This window comes from Telopea speciosissima, chromosome 7 (genome assembly GCF_018873765.1).
Source record: "Telopea speciosissima isolate NSW1024214 ecotype Mountain lineage chromosome 7, Tspe_v1, whole genome shotgun sequence".
In the NCBI taxonomy this organism is placed as follows: domain Eukaryota; kingdom Viridiplantae; phylum Streptophyta; class Magnoliopsida; order Proteales; family Proteaceae; genus Telopea; species Telopea speciosissima.
The window spans coordinates 17,017,166-17,041,337 of record NC_057922.1 but is presented as its reverse complement, the minus strand read 5'-3'; the positions used below and the strand labels follow the sequence as shown (position 1 = coordinate 17,041,337).

Below are 24,172 nucleotides of genomic sequence, written 5' to 3'. Positions count from 1 at the left end.
CATTATTTAAATTTACGAGTCCATATCTGCAGTGGCATGGATTGCCCACAACCCAATTTAAGGCATTGCTAAAAAAAAGGGGACCGGGATGGACCGGACCAGACCGGAGTGAGAGTATCAAGTCAGCCATCAGAAAAAAATTGATGGACCGAGTTTTCCTTCAACCATGATGAATGAGAATCTATTCACCAAGGTGGTTTCAGATGCATGTAGGGATATCGGAGGATATTTTGGGGAACATACTAAAACCTAGGAGGGGTTGTGAATCCTAGGATTTTTGAGGAATCCATTGACCGAGTAGTGGAGGAAAACTTAGTTATATTTTTATTATTTGACAATATATTAAATTTATTAAAACCACATCTACTTAGACATGCTAACAACCACTGCTTGAGGAATCTTTTTTACATTAACCCTAATAATTTCTAGTCTCCATTGAAAATTTAAGTCTTCTTCATATGTATATAGGCTTAAATATTGAGAGACTTGGGAGGAATGCTTGACACAGAGCAAGCTAAGCTTCACATTAACATGGCAGTAGTACTCAAGGGTTCCTTACATTGTGAGGGCAAGCCCATCAACAAAGAGAGACAAGATGGAAATAAGGCTTCATGGCTTATCTGCTGTGAGTGAAACCTTTATTTAATTCTCTCTCTAGCTACTATCTTCATTATTAGCTTGAAATGTAATTCTCTCTCTATTATCTTCATTGTTAACTTGAAATTGAAGATTTAATTTCTTATGTTCTCCTATTGGATGATCTGTGAAATGGAGTAACTAATTGATAGGATTTGGATGTTGCAGTTACCACTACTATGATGTATGCAGCTTTTATTCCAAACTTGATGAACTTGGTGACTTACCTTCATAACATAATGCATATGGATATTGCAACCTCATCAACTACTGTTAGTAACTTTAATGGTGCGTCCGCGGGATTTGCTTTGCTCGGAGGCTTCCTTACTGACTCATATATCACTAGATTCAAGGGCATTGTCATCTTTGGTCCCCTGGAGATTCTGGTAAGGACTAAGGACTCCCCTTTTTTGTATATAGTGTTAGGGGACTCAAATAGATTTCACCTTTAAAAGCTAACCCTTAAAAGAGAGGGTGTCTAAGTCCTTATAAGTCTTCACATCGGACTACTCACTTAGTAATATCGTCTTTTAATGGTGCAGGGGTATAGATTGCTAGCATTGCAAGCATATCTTCCATCACTACAACCACCACCATGTGACATCTCTAAGCAATCGAGCAATTGTAAGCCTGTCCATGGCTCTAATGCTGCTATACTTAACATAGCATTGTATATTGTGGCATTGGGTGAAGGTTTTACGAGAGCAAACCTTCCATCCTTTGGGGGAGACCAGTTTGGTGAAGACGAAATTGGGCTTCGCCGCAAGTCTAGCTTCTTCAACTGGTACACAATTGGCATATCAATTGGAGGAATAATAGGTCTAGTTTTCGTAGTTTGGCTCCAGAACTATAAAGGATGGGACCTTGGTTTCGCTCTATGTGCAGCTATTGTTTTGCTTGGGATCATAGTGTTTGTTTTCGGCTTTAAATTCTACAGACATCAAATTCCCAACGGTAGCCCTTTCACTCGGATGCTCCAGGTATATATATCTTGTACAATTAATTTCACTCACACATATACCTTCTCTATTAATCCTCTTCTTAATTTAATTTAGGTTATAGTAGCTGCATTTAAAAAGAGAAAGCTCCCCTTACCTGAAAACGAAGATGAATTATATGAAGATCTATCTAAGGAAGAGATGTTGGGTGGAGAGTTACTACAACACACAAAGGGTTTTAAGTAAGTTCTACAATCATCAATGTATTTTTCATTTACATGAGGCTTATGATCACATGTTTATAATGAGGGTGAGCAACTACGATGAAGAAACCAAGTAAACAAGCACACATATAACTCAAGGAATTTAGGTTGTTCGGCACAAACACCTACATCCACCTGAGAGAAACAAAGATTTTTCACTAAACAAAAAAATGCTCTCTACACGATTCTCTAACTCACAAAGTGATTTCCCTTTGCTTGTGTCTAAAGTTTTCTATACAAAAAATTGTAATTCCACACAATTCTAATTTTACACCGTACATGTAAAGGAACCAAAACCCTACTCAATTACAAATACTGACCCAATAATAAATATATAGACCCACAAAATACAAGACACTCAACCCCAAAGATGCAATGATAAGCTTTCTCTTATGGGTGCAAGTTTGGCCCTGTCAGCCCGAACCCGCCCTGAGCCCGAACAGGGCCTAGGCTAAGATATTTGGCCCTGAGGGCAGGTAAGGGCTGGAAATTCCTGGCCCTGAGTCAGGGTTGGGTCAGGCTAGGGTTGAGGCATTGGGCTAAACTTGGCCTAGCCTGGCCCGACCAGACCCTAATTTAAGTTATACTATAAAATATATATTGATATAATATATACATTATAAACTTTAAACGCACCCACATTTTTTTATATAATATGCTATATATGAAGACAATAAGTGATATAATACATTTTATTGTAGTGTTATTTTATGTAAAATTGATAGTGTTCTCCCCAACCCATTCCAGCCCATGCATTTCTTTACCCCTCCCCATGATCAAGGCCAATTAGGGTTGGGCCGGAGGGTCAGCCCGGCTCAACCCTGAGGGCGGGTCAGGGTTGGATTTTTCTGGCCCTGAGTCAGGGTTGGGTCGGGCCTGGGCTCAACTAAGGGGACTTAGGGTTGGGCTAGGATTCTATAAAGCCCGGCCCAACCCGACCCTGTTGCAGTCCTAGTTTCTCTATTGTGACCTAGTCGTTGATGTAGGCGGAGGATGCGTGAGACCAGGAGAGGTAAATTACACACTCTCAAGGTGTAAGAAAGGCCAACAAATATGACCACAAAAATTGGTAGTAAGAGAGGGGAATTTGCACAATTTTTCAAGGTTGTGTGAGTAACTCTTCTAGGATGTTGAGCGATAGAAAAAAGCTTCAACTCAACTACAAGGTTTTCTAAGGTTGAACTCAATCTTGATTCAAAGGAGAGAACTCATCATGGTTCTAACAAAATGCACAAAGCAATTTTCATTCATCAAATTCTAGTCTCCACTACAAAAAAGATAAGTAAGCCTTTTATAGGCAAAACAAAAGAAATTCTAAAAGCTCCTACAATATCTTAGCCGTTGATTTTCAAGGGTTGAGATTACATGCTTAATTCCAAGAAAAAGAAAACTCTAGAAAACAAATAAATAAAAGTAATTTCCAAGACAAAGGGGCTACTCTAATATGCCTTGATGCAAGTTCCAAGGTTGAAGTGGGTGTCCCAATAGAAAAGACCTTATAATATTCTTGTTGTTGCCCAAGAGAGTTCATGGGAGTAGGTGAGTTTTATGAGGAAATGAAGAGACATAAGAGAGATGAAAGTCATATGTGAGCTGGACTGCACATGTTCAATGTAAAAGGCATAATTCCTTGGTTTTAGATTATATTAACCTTATTCCAAATCCATTTGAACGAAGACTTAAAGATCTATAACTTTGATGTTTTGCATTTTTCCAGATCTCCATGAAAATAATCCGAAATATCACTTGGAGTGGAGACATGTGCAAAGTCATAATTAATTTTGAATTATTCATTGGTCAACTTAGAGTGACCACTTTCTTAGCCTTGGTCTTTGGTTTATTTTGTACCAAGAGTTGGTGCTAGACCTTGAGATAATTTTGGATTTTATGAGTTTGAATGGGCTGATGTCGATCCACACAGTGGAGTTGGGCTGGGTTCTTCAAGATGTGACCTGGGCCTGCATCAGTGGTCGCGGGTACATAATCTTTATAATAGACCAATATTTGTTATAATTGCTTGATGAGTACATTTATAAGCTGGACCAAGACTTGATCTCAAAGGAAAAAATGGTTCATTCAACTCTAAATATAAGTTGTATTTTTTCATCTCAATCCATCTATATTGACACACATTATTGTTACTAATCAGATTAAAGAAATTTCACTAATTTTTTTGTGATTTTTTGTCAGATTCTTGGATAGAGCATCAATATTGAATGGGAAAAATGGGAACTGGACACTTTGCACTGTAACTCAAGTGGAGGAGCTGAAAATCATCCTTCGAATGTTCCCAATTTTTGTTAGCTCTACTATTGCCTACATTCCCTTCCCACTGATCATGACTCTTACTGTTCAACAAGGTGCAACAATGGACAATAAGCTAGGGAAGATTCACATATCTGCAGCATCTCTCATGATAATACCAATAATTTTACAGATACTACTCTTAGTTGTTTATGATCGATTATTTGTGCCATTTGCAAGGAAGATAAGTGGATACAGAACTGGAATCACCTACTTACAAAGGATAGCTATTGGGTTTATATCAGGAACAATAGCAACTTGTATAGCTGCTTTAATAGAGATGAAAAGAAAGAGTGTTGCAAGGGATCATGGGCTAATTGACTCTGGAGACCCGGTGCCCATGTCTGTATTTTGGCTTATATTGCAGTTCTTAGCTTTGGGGATCAATGATGCAATCACATTTGTTGGGTTATTAGAGTTCTTCAATAGTGAGGTCTCAAAGGGAATGAAGTCTATAGGAACTGCCATCTTTTGGTGTGTACTAGCATTGTCATCTTATATTGGATCTTATCTAGTGGATTTAGTAAATAAAGCTACAAGCCATCCTGATAAATGAGAGAGAGGGTGGTTAGAAGGAAATAACTTAAACAAGAACCATCTTGACCGGTTCTATTGGTTACTTGCAATACTTGGATTGGTAAGTTACTTGAACTATCTGTTTTGGGCAAAGAGATATGTATATAGGAGAGATTATCTTGTTCAAAAAGATTGGAAATGTTATATCTATGAGGAATAATTGCTATTGGCAAAATTCTCAAGTTTCTCACATTGCAATATTGGAGTCTTTAAATTTTATTTTCTCTACATTATAAGCACAAGAAAATAGAATTATAAGCCTCATTAAAGGAGTAAAAGCATAGTTGATAAAGAAGGTCATCTTTAATTTGATGTCATATTGGCCTTTCTTATTATCGGATTGATGGGGGAATTGCTTAGAAAGTTTTTTTTTTTTTTTTCTTTTTGGGTAAGAAGAGTTTTTATTGATTCAAGGGACATGAAGCACAACTAGCTTCATTGATACATAGATCATATAGGTAGGGAGTAGAATGCGGCCAGACTGTGTTGCATGTCAATTGTCAAAGATAGAGAGAGCCTTTTGGGCAAGGGAATGAGCAATACCGTTTTTCACCCTTGGAACATGAGAGAAGACACACAAGAATGAAACTCAGCTCATAGCTGTATAATATCTTCAATAATTGGCTGCAACTGGCCTGATCGTTAATATATATGATTATCTCCTTGCAGTCAAACTCCACATGAATACAACCGAGATTACTAGCCATAGCACGCATGTAAAAATTTCGATCTGATAGCAAGAGCCTCTCTACACCCGCTGGTTCCGAGAAGGCAAAGAGTAAAGAGCTAAGATGATCTCGGCCAATCACACCCAAGCCTCCCTGATGATGGTTGGATGGCAGAGTGGCATCACAGTTTAGTTTGAAGGACTCCAAGGGAGGAAGGAGCCACTGGGTGTCAATAACAGGAGTGTGAGGAACCATATGAAAACCATTGTTTTAGTTAGCTGACAAGAATTCATTGCAAGCTTTTTGGGCCGATTCAAATACACCAATCGGAGACCAATTTCTACTTCCAAAGACACAGCATCCAAACATTTCTTTGGATTGTGAACAATAGGAACACAGAGCGAGAGGCTGCTACCAAATCGTGTAGCTCTAGAAAAAGGGCAATCAAACAATATATGATCGTTAGTCTCGACTAAACAGGCACACCGTGGGCAGGCAACACGTACAAATTGTGATTTGACGCAAATGAAGACCTCTCCCGAGGCAACGCCTTGCGCACATGATCTCCATAGAAATGATTTAATTTTTGGGAGGATCTTCCAAGACCAAGACTTGGCAGAGAGTGGGTTAATTTCACAGACACCCCCTATAAATATACAATATATCACGGATATACCAAACTTTAGAAGAATATTACAAACTATCCTTATTTTATGTTTTTATTTTAACTTAATTCATTCCGTTAAGTCAGTGCAGTTACGTTGTTGTTAATTCTTTTATAATGGTGAAATTACTTTTTTCACAAATGAATTTCCCATAATACCCTTAAAGATAAAACTCTAGAAAATGAGAGACACAGAGAGAGAGAGAGAGGAAGGAGAAATGAGACAGGGAGTGATGTCTGTGTGGTTTTCAAATTTATCCATGGCGTACAACACCACTTCGACCGTCGATGGCTCGTTGAAGGCATGAAGCCATCTCGCATTCCACTCCTCAGCCCGATGGAAGGTTCACTTTGACGCTTGCAAAGCTTCAGCTAAGCGTGTAAACTCTACCGCTATTGCCACTTCCATTTCCTCCCTTCTCTCTCTCTCTCTCTCTCTCTCGTCCATTAGGGTTTCGAAATTTCATTTTCTTTTTCTAAATTGAGAGTCTTAGTTTGGCTGTTTGGGCTTTGGATTCTTGCAAGAATCAGATTAACAAATGTTGGCCTCCCAGCAATTTATTACTCATTAATGGCTCTTCTATCGATCAATCAATTTGGTTGTTGGAGGGTTTGTTACTCATCACTGACCTCTAAAGACACCATCTAAGTTCTAAGCATCTGTGCTAATTGCAGAAGAGAAAACAGAAAAGCAATCTTTTTCAAAAGTAGAAAGCCTACTACTAATTAATAAGAACCAAAAGCCCTTTTATTCGTAATCCCTAAACTCTGAAGACACTGAAATGTGAGGATGTAATGTAATCAATATAAGTTCTAAGCATTTGTGCGAATTGCAGAAGGGAAAACAGCTTTGGCTATGTGATTAAAGATTTTCTTCTTGACATTTCTCTTCGGTAGCAATTTTGAATAACCCCCCGCCGGCTCCATGAGTGATCCCAGTTGGATCACAAGCCACTCCCCTACTACCGTCGCCGCCACCTCCGTCTCCGCCATTACCACCTCCGCCGTGGTAACGACGACGGTGGTGGTGGTTGGAGTCAGAGTTGGAAGTGCAGGTGAAGATAAGGTTGGGGTAAAATGGACATTTCCCAAACTTAAGGCACCTTAGATGTAATTTATCCATTTTTTATTTAAATAACTAAGGGGGTAAAATGGGCATTTCAACTTTGGGTGCTAACTGTGCTTGACGTTAGGGGGCAAGTTGATGTTTTGACAAGATTTGGTATGTCTGTGATATATTGTATACTTACAGGAGGTGTCCGTGAAATTTTCCCTATTGTCTTCCACACTCGATTTGGAATACATTGCCACTCATGGGTATGAGATGTAGATGCTTGTTGAGCATATCTATCGGCTCTTTGACTATCCAACAGGCGATAAGCCGTTTTCATTGAATAAACTCCATTCTTAGCTCCACCCCACACCTGCACATCCGGCCTAGGAAAAACGCTGAGAGTGATTTTTAGTATCTCTATCTTATCGTGTAGGTGGAAGAACTCATCTAGCAACATTTGATTCCAAGACCTATTTTGGAATCAAGCAGTGTTTGATTCCATGTCTAAGTTTTTTTTGGGGGCAGAGGGAGGAGGAACATAAGATAACCTAGATATCTTGGTCTCTGGTTAATCAAACAAAAGGGGGATCATAAACCTTCGTGATTCCCTCCTACGTAACATAGCTCTCTTATCAAACGTAGCTTAGAGGTTGTGGTCCAACCCTGAGTCTCTTTGGGCGAAATTCCTGAAGTCCATTTATTTTCTAGGAAGGATTTCTTTAAAGCAAGCATCAAGAAGAAACCATCTTGAGGATGGCACAACATCCTTCAAGGCAAGTGGGTTCTTGAAAAGGGTCTATTATGGCAAATCAGTAATGGTGATGGTATTCAAATCTGAGAGGACATCTAGGGCGTGTTTGGTTGAAGGTTTCTGAGGAGTCGGATTCGACGGGATCTAGATTCCGTAATTTTTTTCGTGTTTGGTTTCTCGGAACACAGTTCCGTGTTGGATTCCAAGAATCCACAGGAATCCATTTTTCTGTGTAATTTTAGAATCCACTAGAATTCACTCTAAGGGTCGAATTCTAAAATGAATCCACACGAGTCCAAAATCATGAGTCCATCTTCTCCTTCTTCTCCTTCTCCTCCTCCTCCTTCTACTCCCCCTCCCCCTCCATCTTCTCTGTCGCCATCTCCACTGCCACGGCTGCAGTCAAATGTTAGAAAATTCGTTTCTAATAGATATTGCTATTAAGATGTTTGATACCATAGTTTCAATAATTCCTCTGATTGGATCATTGGCTAAAGTGAAATTTTGTAACGCATTAGGGCATCCCATTAGTAAACCAGTAGGGACCGCCTCTTTTCGGGCACTAGAACGAAACCCATTCTTACTACAAGCTTTTAATAATAAGGCCGTGATCTGTCATTACGTGCAACTATCTCCACTATAGAAAGAAGAAAAGAAAAATCAAATCTACTAGTAAATACTAGAAAAAGAAAAAAAAACTAGGCTTTCTACATATGCATCGTCCAATGCGGTCACCCCCACCACCACTGCCTCCACTGCCAACTCGACGGCAACAATTTCTTTATAGGAAACTGTTGGTGGAAAATCCAACACCTACACACAGGGGCACAACGCACGTGGTGGAGGTAACGTAGGCGCACCAGAGCCTTTGACGCAGGCCCAAACGGAACTGGAAACGGCCTGTTCCAACTTTCGACCAGGATAAAACGGCCTGTTCTAACTTCCAGCCAGGCCGAAACGGCCTGTTCTAACTGGCGAAACGGCCTATTCTAAGAGGCCGGAGACGGCCTGTTCTGACTTCTAACCAGGACGAAAAGGGGGTCTTTCAGTGCCTGAGTAGCTCTAAGGTCTTTTGGGTGAAAGAAAATTGTGATGGACGAAGCAAAGGAAGAAGATTGAAAATCAAAGTTGCTTACTTGCAGTCTGTATCCGATTGGAATCGGTACAACTTGTGAAATCCGACATTGATGAGGTTTACAACTTGGTATTTACACTACAACTATTCTACGACCAAATCGTATAATCTCCCAAAAACGGACTTGATGAAGCTTCCACAACTCTGCCAACCATGGATTGATGTAGCTTGCAACTTGATGTTAATGGTCATCTTTTGAAACAAGGCCAAAAGACAAGATTGCTGGAGTTGTTCTCCAAGCATCTCCAAAAAACGGATCTGATGAAGCTTCCACAATTCTGTCAGCCACGGACTGATGAAGTTTGCAACTTGATGATGATGGTTACCTTCTGAAACACGGGCCAAAAGACATGGTTGTTGGAGTTATTCTCCAAGCAAGACCTACATTAATGCCCCTTGAAACACAAGCCAATGAGGCATTGGTGGCTAGAAGCCAACTCCAGCAAAAATTACAGGGAAAGATGAAAGATTATATCTTGACAAATAAAAAAGGAATAAAGATAATAGAGTGTTGTGTTGTTGATTGTGGTGTCCCCTCTTCAATGGAGACTTCTGCATTTTATAGATGGATCCCATAAAGGCTCCCATTTGGTAGTTGTCTTAACCGCCGCACTCATGTATCTACAATCCCCTTGTTCCAGTGTCACGTGTCCCTGATTTTGCACATGACCCCTTCGTGAAGTAATTCCCGCTATTGCATCTCCTACTTTTCAGATTGCTTCCTAGTGTGGTGGGCCCCTTTCCAATAACCAACTACTATGCACCTTTATCTCAGCCGCCCTTCTCACGTTTCAGTCACTTGCTATGTTTCTTGGCCTACCCTTGGTTGAAAGCGGGAACCAACAGAAACAAAAAAAAAAAAGTTGCAAAGTCCTCTCACGGCTAATGCAGCACCCAGCCATGGTAGAGGCTCTCAGAAATTTCATGTCCCGCTCTCTAAAAGCACAAAGACTTTTCTGTGGGGGCGGTGGGTGTTCAAATCCAAAACATGCTCTTGTGTTGTTTCCCGAAGAATCTCCCGATTGGTGGCATAAAATCGCAAGTTAGATCTCTGGAAAGATGCCATTGACAGTGAAAGAACATTACTTCGAGTTGGGGTTCTAAGTGTCGGTCGAGTCAGATCTCGTTTGGAGAACCAAAGTCGAAGCATTCTGAAACGGAGAGAAAGAAAGAGATTCCTTGGACGGAAGAAGAACACAGGTGAGATTACTCTTTAGTCTTCCCCTTCTTGCTCTGTTTTCACTTTTACAAGTTCCTTCTTTTCCATTGCTAAAATTTAGTTAATATTCCAGCTGATTGCCATAACCAGATTCGTTAAATTTGTTGGTGATCGTTTCCTGTTCTTGGAGGATCATTTCACCACCACTAACACGAGCAAGAAGAGCACACAATTCTTCTCGAAAAAACTTGCACTAAGACCCTGTACCATTTCTTCTCTCTTCTTCTTCTTCTTCTTCTTTTCCTCCTCCTCCTCCCTTTCTCAGGTAACCAAACAGTTTTATAGATGGATTCAGAAGGATTCCATCTGACAGACTCAGGTAACCAAACAGTTTTTGTTCTCAACTACGAATCCACATGAACCAGATCCAAAATCAGAATTTGACTCCTTAGAAACCTTCAACCAAACACGCCCAAAGACTTTCGAGTCCAACACCTGATGCCGCCCAACTCTTCGGTCCAAAAAGTTTCAATTCTAATTGATCACAAGAACGAAATATGGAAGAGTGATCTCATCAGGTCCTTTTTCCATCCTTCAGATAAGAAGGAGATTATGACGATAATTTGAGCCTCTTTACAAGGCAAGACGGGCTAGTCTGGGTAGCAGCAAAAAATGGTCCTTCTTGTTAAAGTCTATTTACCATTTGCTCAACAATCAAAAGAATGCTTATCAAGATTTGCAGCCATCAAATTCTCGGGTTAAGAAAATGGAAGGTTATCCCTCCCAGTGTGTGGAAGTAAAATCATGGGTATACTTGTAATTTTCATAGTTCCAATATCATATCGGTATCATATCGATTTTGAAGGTGATCGATACCCTATCCAATGCGGTGCACTAAAATCATGGGTATACTTGTAATTTTCACAAACAATGATGTGGCAGTTTAGATTATATATGTACCGATGTTGTCTCCATATGCAGGCCTTGCTCAAATTTTCAATGGATCTAATACAATAACAATAATTTCAGCCTTATCCCAACCTAATGGGATCCGCTACATGAAGAGATGAAAGATAAAATATGAAAACATGACAAATGAAAGATGGATTCGATGGATTTAATATTATTAGAAAAAGATCAAGAGACCATTTTTCAATAAGATGAAGCCAATAGGCATTAAAAAATGAAAATGAATTGGATAAGCACTAATGAATTGATTTTTGTACGTGTTTTTAAGGAACTGCTATAATGTAAGCAAAAGTCATAACTTATAACTATTAGAAAAAAAAATAAAATAAAGACCATTTTTGTCTTGGCATTAAAAAAAGAAACAACTCACATGGAAATAGGCATCTAATTATTATGAGACCAGCCAATTAAAGATCTAATTATTTAAAATTAGGAGTCCATATACGCAGTGGCATGTATTGCCCACAGCCCAATTCTAGGCATTGTTAAAAAAACCGGACCAGGACTGACCAGCCGGACCAGACTTGAGAGTTTCAAGGCAGCCATCAGAAGAAAATAAAGCTTTATTTCAATATTTCATCTTATCAGTCTCTCCGGTTTAATTATCATTTTTCACTAAAAACCAATAATACTCTCTAGGTGGAATGGCCTTTTGAATGGATCAAACCAGTTTTCTGAAACTAGTGGTTGAACCGTTTTGCTGTTGGTCTAGTATGGATTATGTTGGGTTGTTTGCTACTTGCAAATGTTGGTAAGCCATCATAATCAAATCAATGGTCTATTATATTTTTTCTTGAACAACATCAAATTTTTTTTTATTAAATATATTAAAGCCCCCATCTACTTGAGAAGCTAACCACCAATGCTTAAGGAATCTTTTTTATGGACAAATACTCATCAACCCCTCCAATAATTTCGAGTCTCCATTGAAAATTTTATTCTTCTCTCTATATATATTGAGAGACTTGGAAGAATGCTTGATACAAAGCTAGCTAAGTTTCACATTAACATGGCAGTAGTACTCAAGGGTTCCTCAGATTGTGAGGGCAAGCCAATCAAGAAAGAGATACAAGATGGAAATAAAGCTTCATGGCTTATCTGCTGTGAGTGAAACCTTTATTAATTTAATTCTCTCTCTAGCTACTTTCTTCATTGTTAGTTTGATCTGTGAAATAGAGTTACTAATTGATAGGATTTGGATGTTGCAGTTACCACTACTATGATGAATGCAGCTTATATTCCAAACTTGATGAACTTGGTGACTTACCTTCATTACATAATGCATATGGATATTGCAACCTCATCAACTACTGTTAGTAACTTTAATGGAGCTGCCGCGGGATTTGCTTTGTTCGGAGGGTTCCTCACTGACTCATATATCACTAGATTTAAGGGCATTGTCATCTTTGGTCCCTTGGAGATTCTGGTAATGACTCGGGTAGAACTCATCCTTAAGAGTTAACCTTTAAAAAAGAGTGTGTCTTAATTAAGTCCTTAAAAATCTTCACATCGGGCTACTCACTTGGTAATATTGTCTTTTAATGGCGCAGGGGTATGGATTGCTAGCATTGCAAGCACATCTTCCATCACTACAACCACCAACATGTGACATCACCAAGCAATCGAGCAATTGTAAGCATGTCCATGGCTATAATGCTGCTATACTTTACATAGCCTTGTATACTGTGGCTTTGGGTGAAGGTTTTATGAGATCAAACCTTCCATCTTTTGGGGGAGATCAGTTTGGTGAAGACGAAATTGAGCTTCGCCGCAAGTCTAGCTTCTTCAACTGGTACACTCTTGGTATCTCATTTGGAGGAATAATAGGTCTAGTTTTCGTAGTATGGTTCCAGAATTATAAAGGATGGGACCTTGGTTTCACTCTGTGCGCAGCTCTTGTTATGCTTGGGATCATAGTGTTTGCTTTCGGCTTTAAATTTTACAGACATCAGATTCCCAGTGGTAGCCCTTTCACTCGGATGTTTCAGGTACATATAATAACCCTTTTAAGTTTTTATATCTAATCTTGATTTCTTGCACAATTAATTTAATTTCACTCATACCTTCTGTATTAATCCTGATCTTCTTAACTTAATTTAGGTCATAGTAGCTGCTTTTAAAAAGAGAAAGCTTCCCTTACCTGAAAACGAAGATGAATTATATGAGGATATGTCCAAGGAAGAGTTGTTGGGTGGAGAGTTACTACAACATACAAAGGGTTTTAAGTAAGTTCTACAATTATCACATATCTATAACAAGGGTGGGCCTTGGTGACGAATGCGTAACCACGAGAAAGAAACCAAGTACATAAGCACACATAACACAACTGATTTAACGTGGTTTGGCACAAATGCCTACATCCACCTGGAAGAATTAACAATTTTTCCTTCAGTCAAAAAAACTCTTTACACCATTCTTCAGCTCACAAAGTGACCTCCCTTTTTAATTGCTTGTATCTATAGTTTTATTAATTTTCACATAATTACAATTTTACTCAATACATACAATTGACCCACAAAATACAATACACACTCAACGTACCCCAACAAGCGTAACGGTAATGGTAAGGTTGTTTTATTGCAACCTAGTAATCCTAGGTAATCTCCATAATGGACAAATATTTGCTGTACTTGCTTGATTGTCAGTGCATATATTGATACTAATTTTTTTTATGTTTTTTTTTTTTGGTCGGGTGGGGGGGGGGGGGGTTTAGATTCTTGGATAGAGCTTCAATCTCTGATGGGAAAACTGGGAACTGGACACTCTGTACTGTGACTCAAGTGGAGGAGCTGAAAATCATTCTTCGAATGTTCCCGATCTTCGTTAGCGCTGTCGTTGCCTACATTCCTCTGCCACTGATTCTGACTCTCACTGTTCAACAAGGTGGAACAATGAACAATAAGCTAGGGAAGATTCATATATCTCCAGCATCTCTCATGATAATACCAATAATTTTACAGATACTACTAATAGTTCTTTATGATCGATTATTTGTGCCATTTGCAAGGAAGATAACTGGGTACAGAACTGGTATCACCTACTTGCAAAGGATAGCTATTGGGTTTATATCAGGAGCACTAGCAACTTGTATAGCTGCTGTAATAGAGAAGAAAAGGAAGAGTGTTGCAAGGGATTATGGGCTAATTGACTCTGGAGATCAAGTGCCCATGTCTGTATTTTGGCTTGGATTGCAGTTCTTTGCTTTGGGGATCAATGATGCAATCACATTTGTTGGGTTATTAGAGTTCTTCAATAGTGAGGTCTCAAAGGGAATGAAGTCTATAGGAACTGCCATCTTTTGGTGTGTACTAGCATTGTCATCTTATATTGGATCTTTTCTAGTGGATTTAGTAAACAAAGCTACAAGCTATCCTGATAAAGGAGAGATTGGATGGTTGGAGGGCAATAACTTAAACAAGAACCATCTTGACTGGTTCTATTGGTTGCTTACAATCCTTGGATTGGTGGGTTACTTGAACTATCTGTTTTGGGCAAAGAGATATGTTTATAGGAGAGATTATCTTGTTCCAAAAGATTGAAAAATGTTAATTGTTCACCCCACTTCACCAATTGTGAGTTTATTTATATTTCTAGAGAGGCTAACTATGTAGCAAATTCTCTAGCTAAGGAGGTCTTGTCTTTACCCACTCTGAGCTTTACCGAAAAAAATAAAAATAAAAATTGTATATACAATATTAGAATAGTATATATCCTCTTCATTTTTATTTTTTGTTTTTATCAATGTCGAACCTAATGGTGGACTCTAATACTACGAAGTGGTCAATAAATGAGTTGAATGAAATTAAGTTATTTATAGATAACGTCAAGAATACAAACAATACATACACAAACTCTATTTTCAATAAAAATGGGTGGAATGATATCAAAACTCAATTAGAGACTAGATGTGGTCGTACTTTTATTAAGGAACAACTTCGTAACAAGATGGCCGGATAAGTTAAGGATTGACTACAATAGTTTCAAGAAATTGTTTGAAACAATGGGTTTTGTTTGTAATTGAATTATTAGGACAACTACAATTGATGATGAAAATGTATTAAAAAAAAGACTACACAAATAAGCCTTCCTTGTGCAAGCAACAATAATAGACTTGATCCAAAAAGGGGAGGGGGGATACATATGAACCTCCAGAATATTTTCTAGGAATTTTTCCATGAGATTGAGATATATGGTTTCCCCACTTGACCATGTTCTGACAACTTACACAAGCATCCTGCTCCTTTATGTAAAGAAGGCCCCCTTTGTCTAAGAAGATGAAGGAAACACATGGTAGAAATAAAAATATCTTAACATTAGAGACTTTAATTTAAGTTATTTTTCTGGACAAAATTGCTTGAGATATGATATAAAAAGTTGACAATTGATTATGATTAAAACTGTTACCAAACTCTGATTAATACTGACCTATAATACAATTCCTCTTTCAAAGATTCATTAGACCAAAGTATCCCAACAAAAAATTATCCTCTTCAATTCCTTAAAGCTCGACAGTGCTACAATATCAGGCGGAGATGCCAACACCATCCAACGGTCCAAACTCATTGACTATATTGAACTTGGACCGTTGGATGGCCGACCTGCTGGGTGTTAGTATCTCCACTTTGTACTCCTGAGCTTTAGAAACTGGAGAGGATAATAATCCCCCAACAGCATCACCACTCTCTTTTAAAATTTAGAGACTGAAAGGTCTCCAGACTTGATATACCAATGTCACATCAGCATTTTTTTCTTCTTCACTTTTTATTTTTTATTTTAATGCCACATCACATGACTTGCCTAGTCAACTTTTTTTTAACTCTCATGGAAATTAACTTCTCTTTTCCTTTAATAAAAGGGATAATGTGTATATAATATAACATTGGTCAGGACCTTTTGATCTCATTAAATTGATATTAGGGGCAGACCATATTGGAGTACTTTTGGTGTCTTCTAATAAGTCTATAAAGATGAGATGCATGTATACCCATGGTTTGAGGTATCGGTATGGATCACTCGATGCTATCGATACTGCACGATTTTGAAGGTAATCAATATCGATATCTGGTTGATCCCGTATTGGTGAAATGGTATGGACAAAAGGTAAAATAGTAAAAAAAAAGAAAAAAAACCTATTTTTTAAAGGAAAATCAGAAGTAAACTTGTCAGATACTGTTGATCCGTATTGATACATCGTATCGATTTTGAAGGTGACTGATACCCAAATCAATACCATGCACTAAAATCATGGTTATAATTGTAATTTTAACAAACAACGATATGATAGTTTATATGGAGAAGTTCTCTATGAAGGAGTAAACTGCCCATGTCTAAAAACAAAGAGGATAAAATGACTGCCCCATCCTCCAATGAAAGATGGAAATTCCGCCCCATGATGCCAATACGCACTCTCTTATTGACCCCACATGCACGCAGGGGTCACGCTCCCCCACTAACAACGCCGAGCCTTAGAATAAATATGTAGCGATGTTACATATCAGTACGTGCAGGCCTTGCTTCAATTTTCAATGGATTGAATACTATTAGGATAATAGAGAGACCATTTTGTCAATAAAATGAAGCCAATAGGCATGTAAACAAAAGAAAACAAAAGAAAACAAAGAAATGAAGTAGATGAGCACAAGTGAATTGATTTTTGTACATGTTTTTAAGGAACTGCTTTAATGTAAGCAAAAGTTACAATTTGCTATTAGAAAAAATAAATAAAGTCTACTTTTGTCTGAAACCAATAGGCATTAGAAAAGGAAAACAAGAAGCAACTCACATGGAAATTAATATGAGACCAACCAAAGATCTCATTATTTAATATTAGGAGCCCAATTCTAGGCATTGCTAAAAAATGGACCGGACAGGGCTGGGCTCTATTTCTGGTATCTCTCCGGTTTAGTTATCATTTTTTTCACTAAAAATTAACCAATAGTCTAGCAGCTGGAATGGTCTTTTGAATGGATCAAACCAGTTTTCCGAGACTTGTGGTTGAACCGTTTAGCTGTTGGTCTAATGTGGCTTATATTGGGTTGTTTGCAACTTGCAAATGTTGGTAAGCCATCATAATCACATCCATAGTTTAGCATATCTTTATCATTTGTTAATAGGAAAAATTACATTTACCATCCCTGTAGTTTGAAAAAATTACACTAATCCCCCTAAAAATTATGTCTACCCCCTGCAAAGGGGAGATGGATGTAATTTTGAGAAGGATCAGTGTACTTTTTTTCAAATTACAGGGGGTTTTTTGTAATTTTCCCTTGTTAATATAGCCCCATCTATTTTTTTATTTTATTTCTTGGACAACATCAAAATTTTCTTTTATTAAATTTATTAAAGCCCTCATCTACTTCAGAAGCTTACAACCACTGGTCAAGGAAACCCCATCTAATTGACAACCTAACCACCACTGCCAAGGAATCTTTTTTATGGACAAAAACTCATCAACCCCAATAATTTCTAGTATCCATTGAAAATTTTGTTCTTCTCTCTATATATATTGAGGGACTTGGAGGAATGCTTGATACAAAGCTACCTAAGTTTCATATTAACATGGCAGTAGTACTCAAGGGTTCCTTAGATTGTGAGGGCAAACCCATCAACAAAGAGAGACAAGATGGAAATAAGGCTTCATGGCTTATCTGCTGTGAGTGAAATCTTTATTTAATTCTTTCTGTTCATTGTTAGTTAGCTTGATCTGTTAAATGGAGTTACTAATTGATTACATATTGCAGTTACTGTTACTATGATGAATGCAGCTTATATTCCAATCTTGATGAACTTGGTGACTTACCTTCATAATATAATGCATATGGATATTGCAACCTCATCAACCACTGTTAGTAACTTTAATGGAGCTGCCGCGGGATTTTCTTTGCTCGGAGGGTTCCTTACTGACTCATATCTTACTAGATTCAAGGGTATTGTCATCTTTGGTCCCTTGGAGATTCTGGTAAGGATTCTGGTAGAACTCACTTTTAAAAGTTAACCCTTCAAAAAAGAGGGTGTCTTAAGTCTTTATAAGTCTTTACATCGAGCTACTCAATTGGTAATAGTCTTTTAATGGCGCAGGGTTATGGGTTGCTAGCATTGCAAGCACATGTTCCATCGCTACAACCACCAACGTGTGACATAACCAAGCAATCGAGCAATTGTAAGCATGTCCATGGCTATAATGCTGCTATACTTTACATAGCTTTGTATATTGTAGCTTTGGGTCAAGGTTTTATGGGAGCAAACCTTCCATCCTTTGGGGGAGACCAGTTTAGTGATGACGAAATTGAGCTTCGCCGCAAGTCTAGCTTCTTCAACTGGTACACTCTTGGTATCTCATTTGGAGGAATTATAGGTCTAGTTTTCGTAGTTTGGTTCCAGAATTATAGAGGATGGGACCTTGGTTTCACTCTATGCGCAGCTCTTGTTATGCTTGGGATCATAGTGTTTGCTTTCGGCTTTAAAGTTTACAGACATCAGATTCCCAGTGGTAGCCCTTTCACTCGGATGTTTCAGGTACATTTAATAACCCTTTTAAGTTTTTATATCTAATTTTGATTTCTTGCACAATTAATTTAATATCACTCATACCTTCTGTATTAATCCTCTTGTTAACTTAATTTAGGTCATTATAGCTGCATTTAAAAAGAGAAAGCTTCCCTTACCTGAAAACGCAGATGAATTATATGAAGATATGTCCAAGGAAGAGATGTTGGGTGGAGAGTTACTACAACACACAAAGGGTTTTAAGTAAGTTCTATAATTATCAATGTAGTTTTCATTCAATTAATTAAGGCTTATGATTACATGTTTCTAACAAGGGCGGGCCTTGACGTTGTTGGGTGTTAGATTCTTGGATAGAGCTTCAATCATGAATGGGAAAACTGGGAAATGGGCACTCTGTACTGTGACTCAAGTGGAGGAGCTGAAAATCATCCTTCGAATGTTCCCGATCTTCGTTAGCGCTGTGATTGCCTACATTCCCCTGCCACTGATCCTGACTCTCACTGTTCAACAAGGTGGAACAATGAACAATAGGCTAGGAAAGATTCATATATCTCCAGCATCTCTCATGATAATACCAATAATTTTACAGATACTGCTCATAATTCTTTATGATCGATTATTTGTGCCATTTGCAAGGAAGATAACTGGATACAGAACTGGAATCACCCACTTACAAAGGATAGCTATTGGGTTTATATCAGGAACAATAGCAACTTGTATAGCTGCTGTAATAGAGATGAAAAGGAAGAGTGTTGCAAGGGATCATGGGCTAATTGACTCTGGAGATCAGGTACCCATGTCTGTATTTTGGCTTGGATTGCAGTTCTTTGCTTTGGGGATCAATGATGCATTCACATTTGTTGGGTTATTAGAGTTCTTCAACAGTGAGGTCTCAAAGGGAATGAAATCTATAGGAACTGCCATCTTCTTTTGTGTAACAGCATTGACATCTTATATTGGAACTATTGTAGTGAATGTAGTAAACAAAACTACAAGCCATCCTGATACAGGAGAGATTGGGTGGTTGGAGGGCAATAACTTAAACAAGAACCATCTTGATCGGTTCTATTGGTTGCTTACAATCCTTGGATTGGTGGGTTACTTGAACTATCTGTTTTGGGCGAAGAGATATGTATATAGGAGAGATTATCTTGTTCAAAAAGATTGAAAAATGTTATAGCGAATAGTTGTATGTTACAAGCTCAAAATAAGCCAATTTAATTTCTCATATAAATTTACCAAAAAAAAAAATTCTCATATACAAAAATTCTTCGACCATATAAAGGTATACTGTATCATATTGTAAGGTGTAAATAAGAAAAATCAATTGTAATGTAAATAGATTATAGAGCAGCAGCTAAGGAGTTTGCCCCTGTCGACCCGAGCCCACCTTGGCCCGTTCTGAGCCCGAACAGTACTTGGGCTGAGATACCCTGACCCTAAGGTTGGATTGGGGTTGGAATTTTTTGGCTTTCTATTAGGATTGGGCCGAGCCAAGGTTGAGGCCTAAGGCTGAGCCCGACCCTATCTTCTTCTTCTTCTTCTTCTTGTTGGGCAGGGCATTCATTAGAGAGGAGCAAGATCTTCACATACATGTATGGGCCATGATTTGTTGGATTAATGGTCCCACGAAGGACTAATGTTGTTAGTTTTGTATCATAGGAGAAACAAACTCCCATTGACACCATTTGATTATAAGTATAACGTAATTATTTTCATTAAAAGAAAAACATATTTTATAGAACAGGGAAGTGTTTTTGTGGGGGAGAGTAGCTCCTGTGCCTACACGGAAACATCAATGGGGACGGTTATTTCACATTTTATAGGGTTGGACAATCATTTCACTCCTTTCCTATGTCTTAGCACAGGCACCACTGCACCACTCTCCTCCATAAAAACAATTTCCCATTGTATAAAATACCATTGCTTCCCTTCATTTCTTTTCTTTTCCCATTGGTTTTCTAATTCCCCACTTCCTATGCAATCCAGCAACCCAAATAGAATAATGAAGAGGGGTATCACATTCTGGCGTGTTTGGGTTGCAAACCACGAAGCTGGTGGATTCAATTTGTGCGCCTAAAAGGGTGTACGAGTGGTTTTAACTTTTAACCAAATCTACCTTCGCCTAGTGGGTTTCATATAATGCCTCATTTTTCTTACCAATAACTAATACGTGTGTCGTCTTCTTGTTATCAAAAAAATGTGTGGTCTTCTGTGGCCCCCTCTTAAACTTGTCGCTTGCGTATTTTGTCCAATTTCAAACAACTCAGACCGATATCGTACCGTACTGAGTATAGTACTATTTTTCCATTCATATTGATATCATACCATATGGTATCGATTCGGTATACGGTTTTATTTGATATATATATGATATTTGTTATACAGTTTCTTATATTATATATATAAATTAGTATATATATAGTATGAAATATATTATATTCTTAATATTTATATTTTTTTTATTATATATAAATTAGTATGTATATAAGTATATATTATGAATTTATGATAATATAGTATGGTATTAGTATTTGATAATTCGGTACGATACAGTATGTACCATCGGTATCAACCTCCATACCGATATCATATCATATGGTACCATTTTCTCATACTGTTATCGTACGAAATTGTAATCGATATGATACGATACAGGTAATTCAATACAATAAACAATTTCAATATCGAATTGACACCAGCCATTCAAATTTGGATCCAAATTTTCTACGGCGCAACTACCTGTCTGGCTTGTGCTGCACAGACATAAGGACGCATGCAATGATCGTCTTACTCTCACTTGGGCAAGGGTAAGGCAGTCATTATGCGTGACCCTATGTCTGCGCAGCACAGAGAGAACGGAGGAGCGAGCCGCAGAGGATCTTTTTCGGTGTTTGATAGGTTCTCATATAGATAAGTTTCGTCGGTCCAATTGCATTTTCCCACAATTCCTTGGGTGTGACTTGTCAGTCTGTGTGACGAGTCCAAGCTTTTCTTGAGTGCTGAAGGAGGACTGGAGGAGAATGATACAGAGATATTCCGTAATCTTGTCTTAGAATTTTCTTTTGCTGTTTAAGATCTTGGGATCTCGAGCATTCCCTTCTTCATCTAGACTTGAATTATTCTATGGGTAGATCTTGTGAGTTTTATAGAAGTCCGTGATCTCTCTCTCTCTCACACACAGTTACTAAATAACCATTTATAAATTTGAGTCTAGATTGTGGTTTTTTCTTCGGAAAGCCTTAACTATTGGGGTTTGCAGACATTGCCAGTTGCTACATTTACAAAGGTCGTAGAAATCGGTATTCTTCTCTCTCTCTCTCTGCATACTTTCAGAGTCTGCCAGTTTTTTCTTAAAATATTGTTGATTCCCAAGTCCAGAAAAGCAAGTGTAAGAAGATAATAAAGATAGTTAAACAATTTCCTGCTCTGATGAACTAATCTTTATTTTATTCCACTTGTAAAAAAAAAAAAAAGAGGCAAAAGTTTGTTTTTTCCAGCATAGAAACGGATATATAAGATTAGCTAACCATGACTGTTTGTTCTCCTTGGTGCCCAAAAGAAGAAGAAGCAGCAGCAGAATATGGCTCAGTCTGTTGTGTCCTCTGTTGCACAATACATTGGTGGCCTGCTGGTGCAAGAAGCAGAACTTTTAGGTGGGGTGACCGATCAGATTTTGAAGATCCAAAATGAAATGGTGCGGATGCAGTGCTTCTTAAAAGACGCAGATGCAAGACAGGATGAAAGCGCACTTGTTCGTAATTGGGTTTCAGAAATCAGAGAGCTTGCATACGATGTGGAGGATACCATAGACGCCTATATTCTCGAAGCAAAGTATGCAAGCTCCTTCGATCCAAGAAAATATATACGACTTCACAAAATTGGGAAAAAGATCGAAACCCTTCAATCCAAGATCCAGGACATCACTCGCAGTATACAATCTTATGGCTTCATAAGAACAGCAGGCCAAGGAGAAGAAACGAGCTCTACAACTGTGAAGCAGCAACAGTTGAGACAATCCTATCCACACTATGATGATGAAGATGTTGTCGACATACAGGACAACATTAAGTTTTTGGTTGAAGAGTTGATCAATAAGGAAGGCCCTCATCTGGTTTCCATTGTTGGGATGGGTGGACTAGGTAAAACTACTATTGCCAAAAAGGTCTACAATCATGATCATGTTAAGCTTCATTTTGATTGTTGTGCTTGGAGTTTTATTTCCCAACAATACCAAGGAAGAACCATTTTGCTGGGAATCATAAGGAAAGTTTGCAATCTAAATGAAGAAACGAGACTTGAGACTTTGAATGATGGAGAGTTGACAGAGAAACTTTACAAGTTACTGCAAGACAAGTGCTATCTAGTGGTCCTTGATGATATATGGAGCATGGATGCTTGGAATTTTCTAAAACCGTCATTTCCCAAAGGAAAGAAGGGAAGCAAAATATTGTTCACCACTAGAATCAAAGATGTTGCACTTCATGCGGATCGATTCGGCTTTCTTCATGAACCTGCCTGTTTAACAGCGGAACTAAGTTGGGTACTGTTCTGTAAGAAAGCATTTCTTTGGAAGAATGATGCTTCAAGTTCTTCTTCCTTGTACCATCCAGAAGTAGAGAAGAAAGAGAAATTGGGAAGGGATATGATTGAAAAATGTGGAGGTCTGCCTCTAGCCATTGTTGTACTTGGAGGCTTGCTGTCAACGAAGGAGTCAATTAATGAATGGGAGATGATCGTTAAAGACATTGGCAGATATTTGAACAAAGCCCAACAAGAACATCATGGAGTCTCATGGATATTGTCTTTGAGTTACCATAATTTAACTTTTTACTTAAAACCTTGTTTTCTCTACTTAGGTCTCTACCCAGAGGATGCCGAAGTCCATAAAAGAGAATTGATCCAAAAGTGGATAGTAGAAGGTTTTATTCAACAACATAATAATGGACAAGAAACAATAGAGGAGGAAATAGGAGACGAATACTTGGTTGAGCTTATTAACAGATCAATGGTTCAAGTGGGTAGAAGGAGTTTCCGTGGGAAAGTTAAATATTGCCGTATGCACGACTTAATGCGAGACTTATGCTTGAAGGAGGCAGAAAAAGAGAATTTTCTTTGTACTTTTGATGGTAGAAGCTCCTCAATAGGAGATTCTTATTCTTCTTCTTCTTCTTCTTCCACTTCTCTGGTGACATCAACCTCTGATCATCAAAAAATGCGGAGACACGCTGTCCACTTCACTTGTGACAGGAGGTATGTTTCTATGGAACAATCCACAAGAAGTACACATCTTCGTGCCTTCTTCTTATGGGAATTGAAGTCATCAAATCCAGTTGAATCCATTGGGACCTTAAAGTTTGTGTGCAAGAAATTCAAATTTCTTAGGGTCCTAGAGCTTCAGGGTATTAAGATTGATAGATTGCCAAGAGCCATAGGGAAGTTAATTCACTTGAGATACTTGAGTGTGTCAGCGACCAGCAAAAATAAAGGTTCCACCAACCATAGGTAATTTACGAAGTATACAGTTCCTCGCACTCAATGACATTGAG

The 24,172-nt window shown here is 38.3% G+C and overlaps 2 protein-coding genes and 1 long non-coding RNA gene across 3 annotated transcripts; 2 read left to right on the top strand and 1 right to left on the bottom strand.

Moving 5' to 3' along the window:
• The first annotated feature begins 481 nt into the window (after window positions 1–481).
• LOC122670091 (protein NRT1/ PTR FAMILY 4.5-like) lies at window positions 482–19,834 on the top strand. The gene is made up of 7 exons (XM_043867055.1): window positions 482–625; window positions 805–1,022; window positions 1,179–1,616; window positions 1,692–1,816; window positions 4,028–4,123; window positions 13,927–14,046; window positions 19,173–19,834. Exons 1-7 carry the CDS (start codon window positions 496–498, stop codon window positions 19,789–19,791), a joined length of 1,746 nt encoding a protein of 581 aa, XP_043722990.1. The 5' UTR covers window positions 482–495; the 3' UTR covers window positions 19,792–19,834.
• Window positions 4,725–10,244, bottom strand: LOC122670092. Its single transcript, XR_006334126.1, has 3 exons — window positions 10,233–10,244; window positions 9,744–9,745; window positions 4,725–4,880 (listed from the first exon to the last, which is right to left on the bottom strand). It is a non-coding gene; the product is annotated as an uncharacterized LOC122670092 (long non-coding RNA).
• Window positions 19,835–22,206: 2,372 nt separating the features above from the next.
• LOC122668296 (putative disease resistance protein At1g50180) lies at window positions 22,207–24,132 on the top strand. Its single transcript, XM_043864883.1, has one exon. It carries the CDS (start codon window positions 22,207–22,209, stop codon window positions 24,130–24,132), a length of 1,926 nt encoding a protein of 641 aa, XP_043720818.1.
• Window positions 24,133–24,172: the final 40 nt, after the last annotated feature.

Excerpts from the sequence above, each read along its gene's own strand:
- LOC122670091 (XM_043867055.1), top strand. The coding sequence starts at position 496 with ATGCTTGACACAGAGCAAGCTAAGCTTCACATTAACATGGCAGTAGTA. Across the intron at positions 1,023-1,178 it reads TTGGTCCCCTGGAGATTCTG|GGGTATAGATTGCTAGCATT; the intron begins GTAAGGACTAAG and ends TTAATGGTGCAG. Across the intron at positions 14,047-19,172 it reads AAGATTCATATATCTCCAGC|ATCTCCAGCATCTCTCATGA; the intron begins ATCTCTCATGAT and ends AAAGATTCATAT.
- LOC122668296 (XM_043864883.1), top strand. The coding sequence starts at position 22,207 with ATGGCTCAGTCTGTTGTGTCCTCTGTTGCACAATACATTGGTGGCCTG.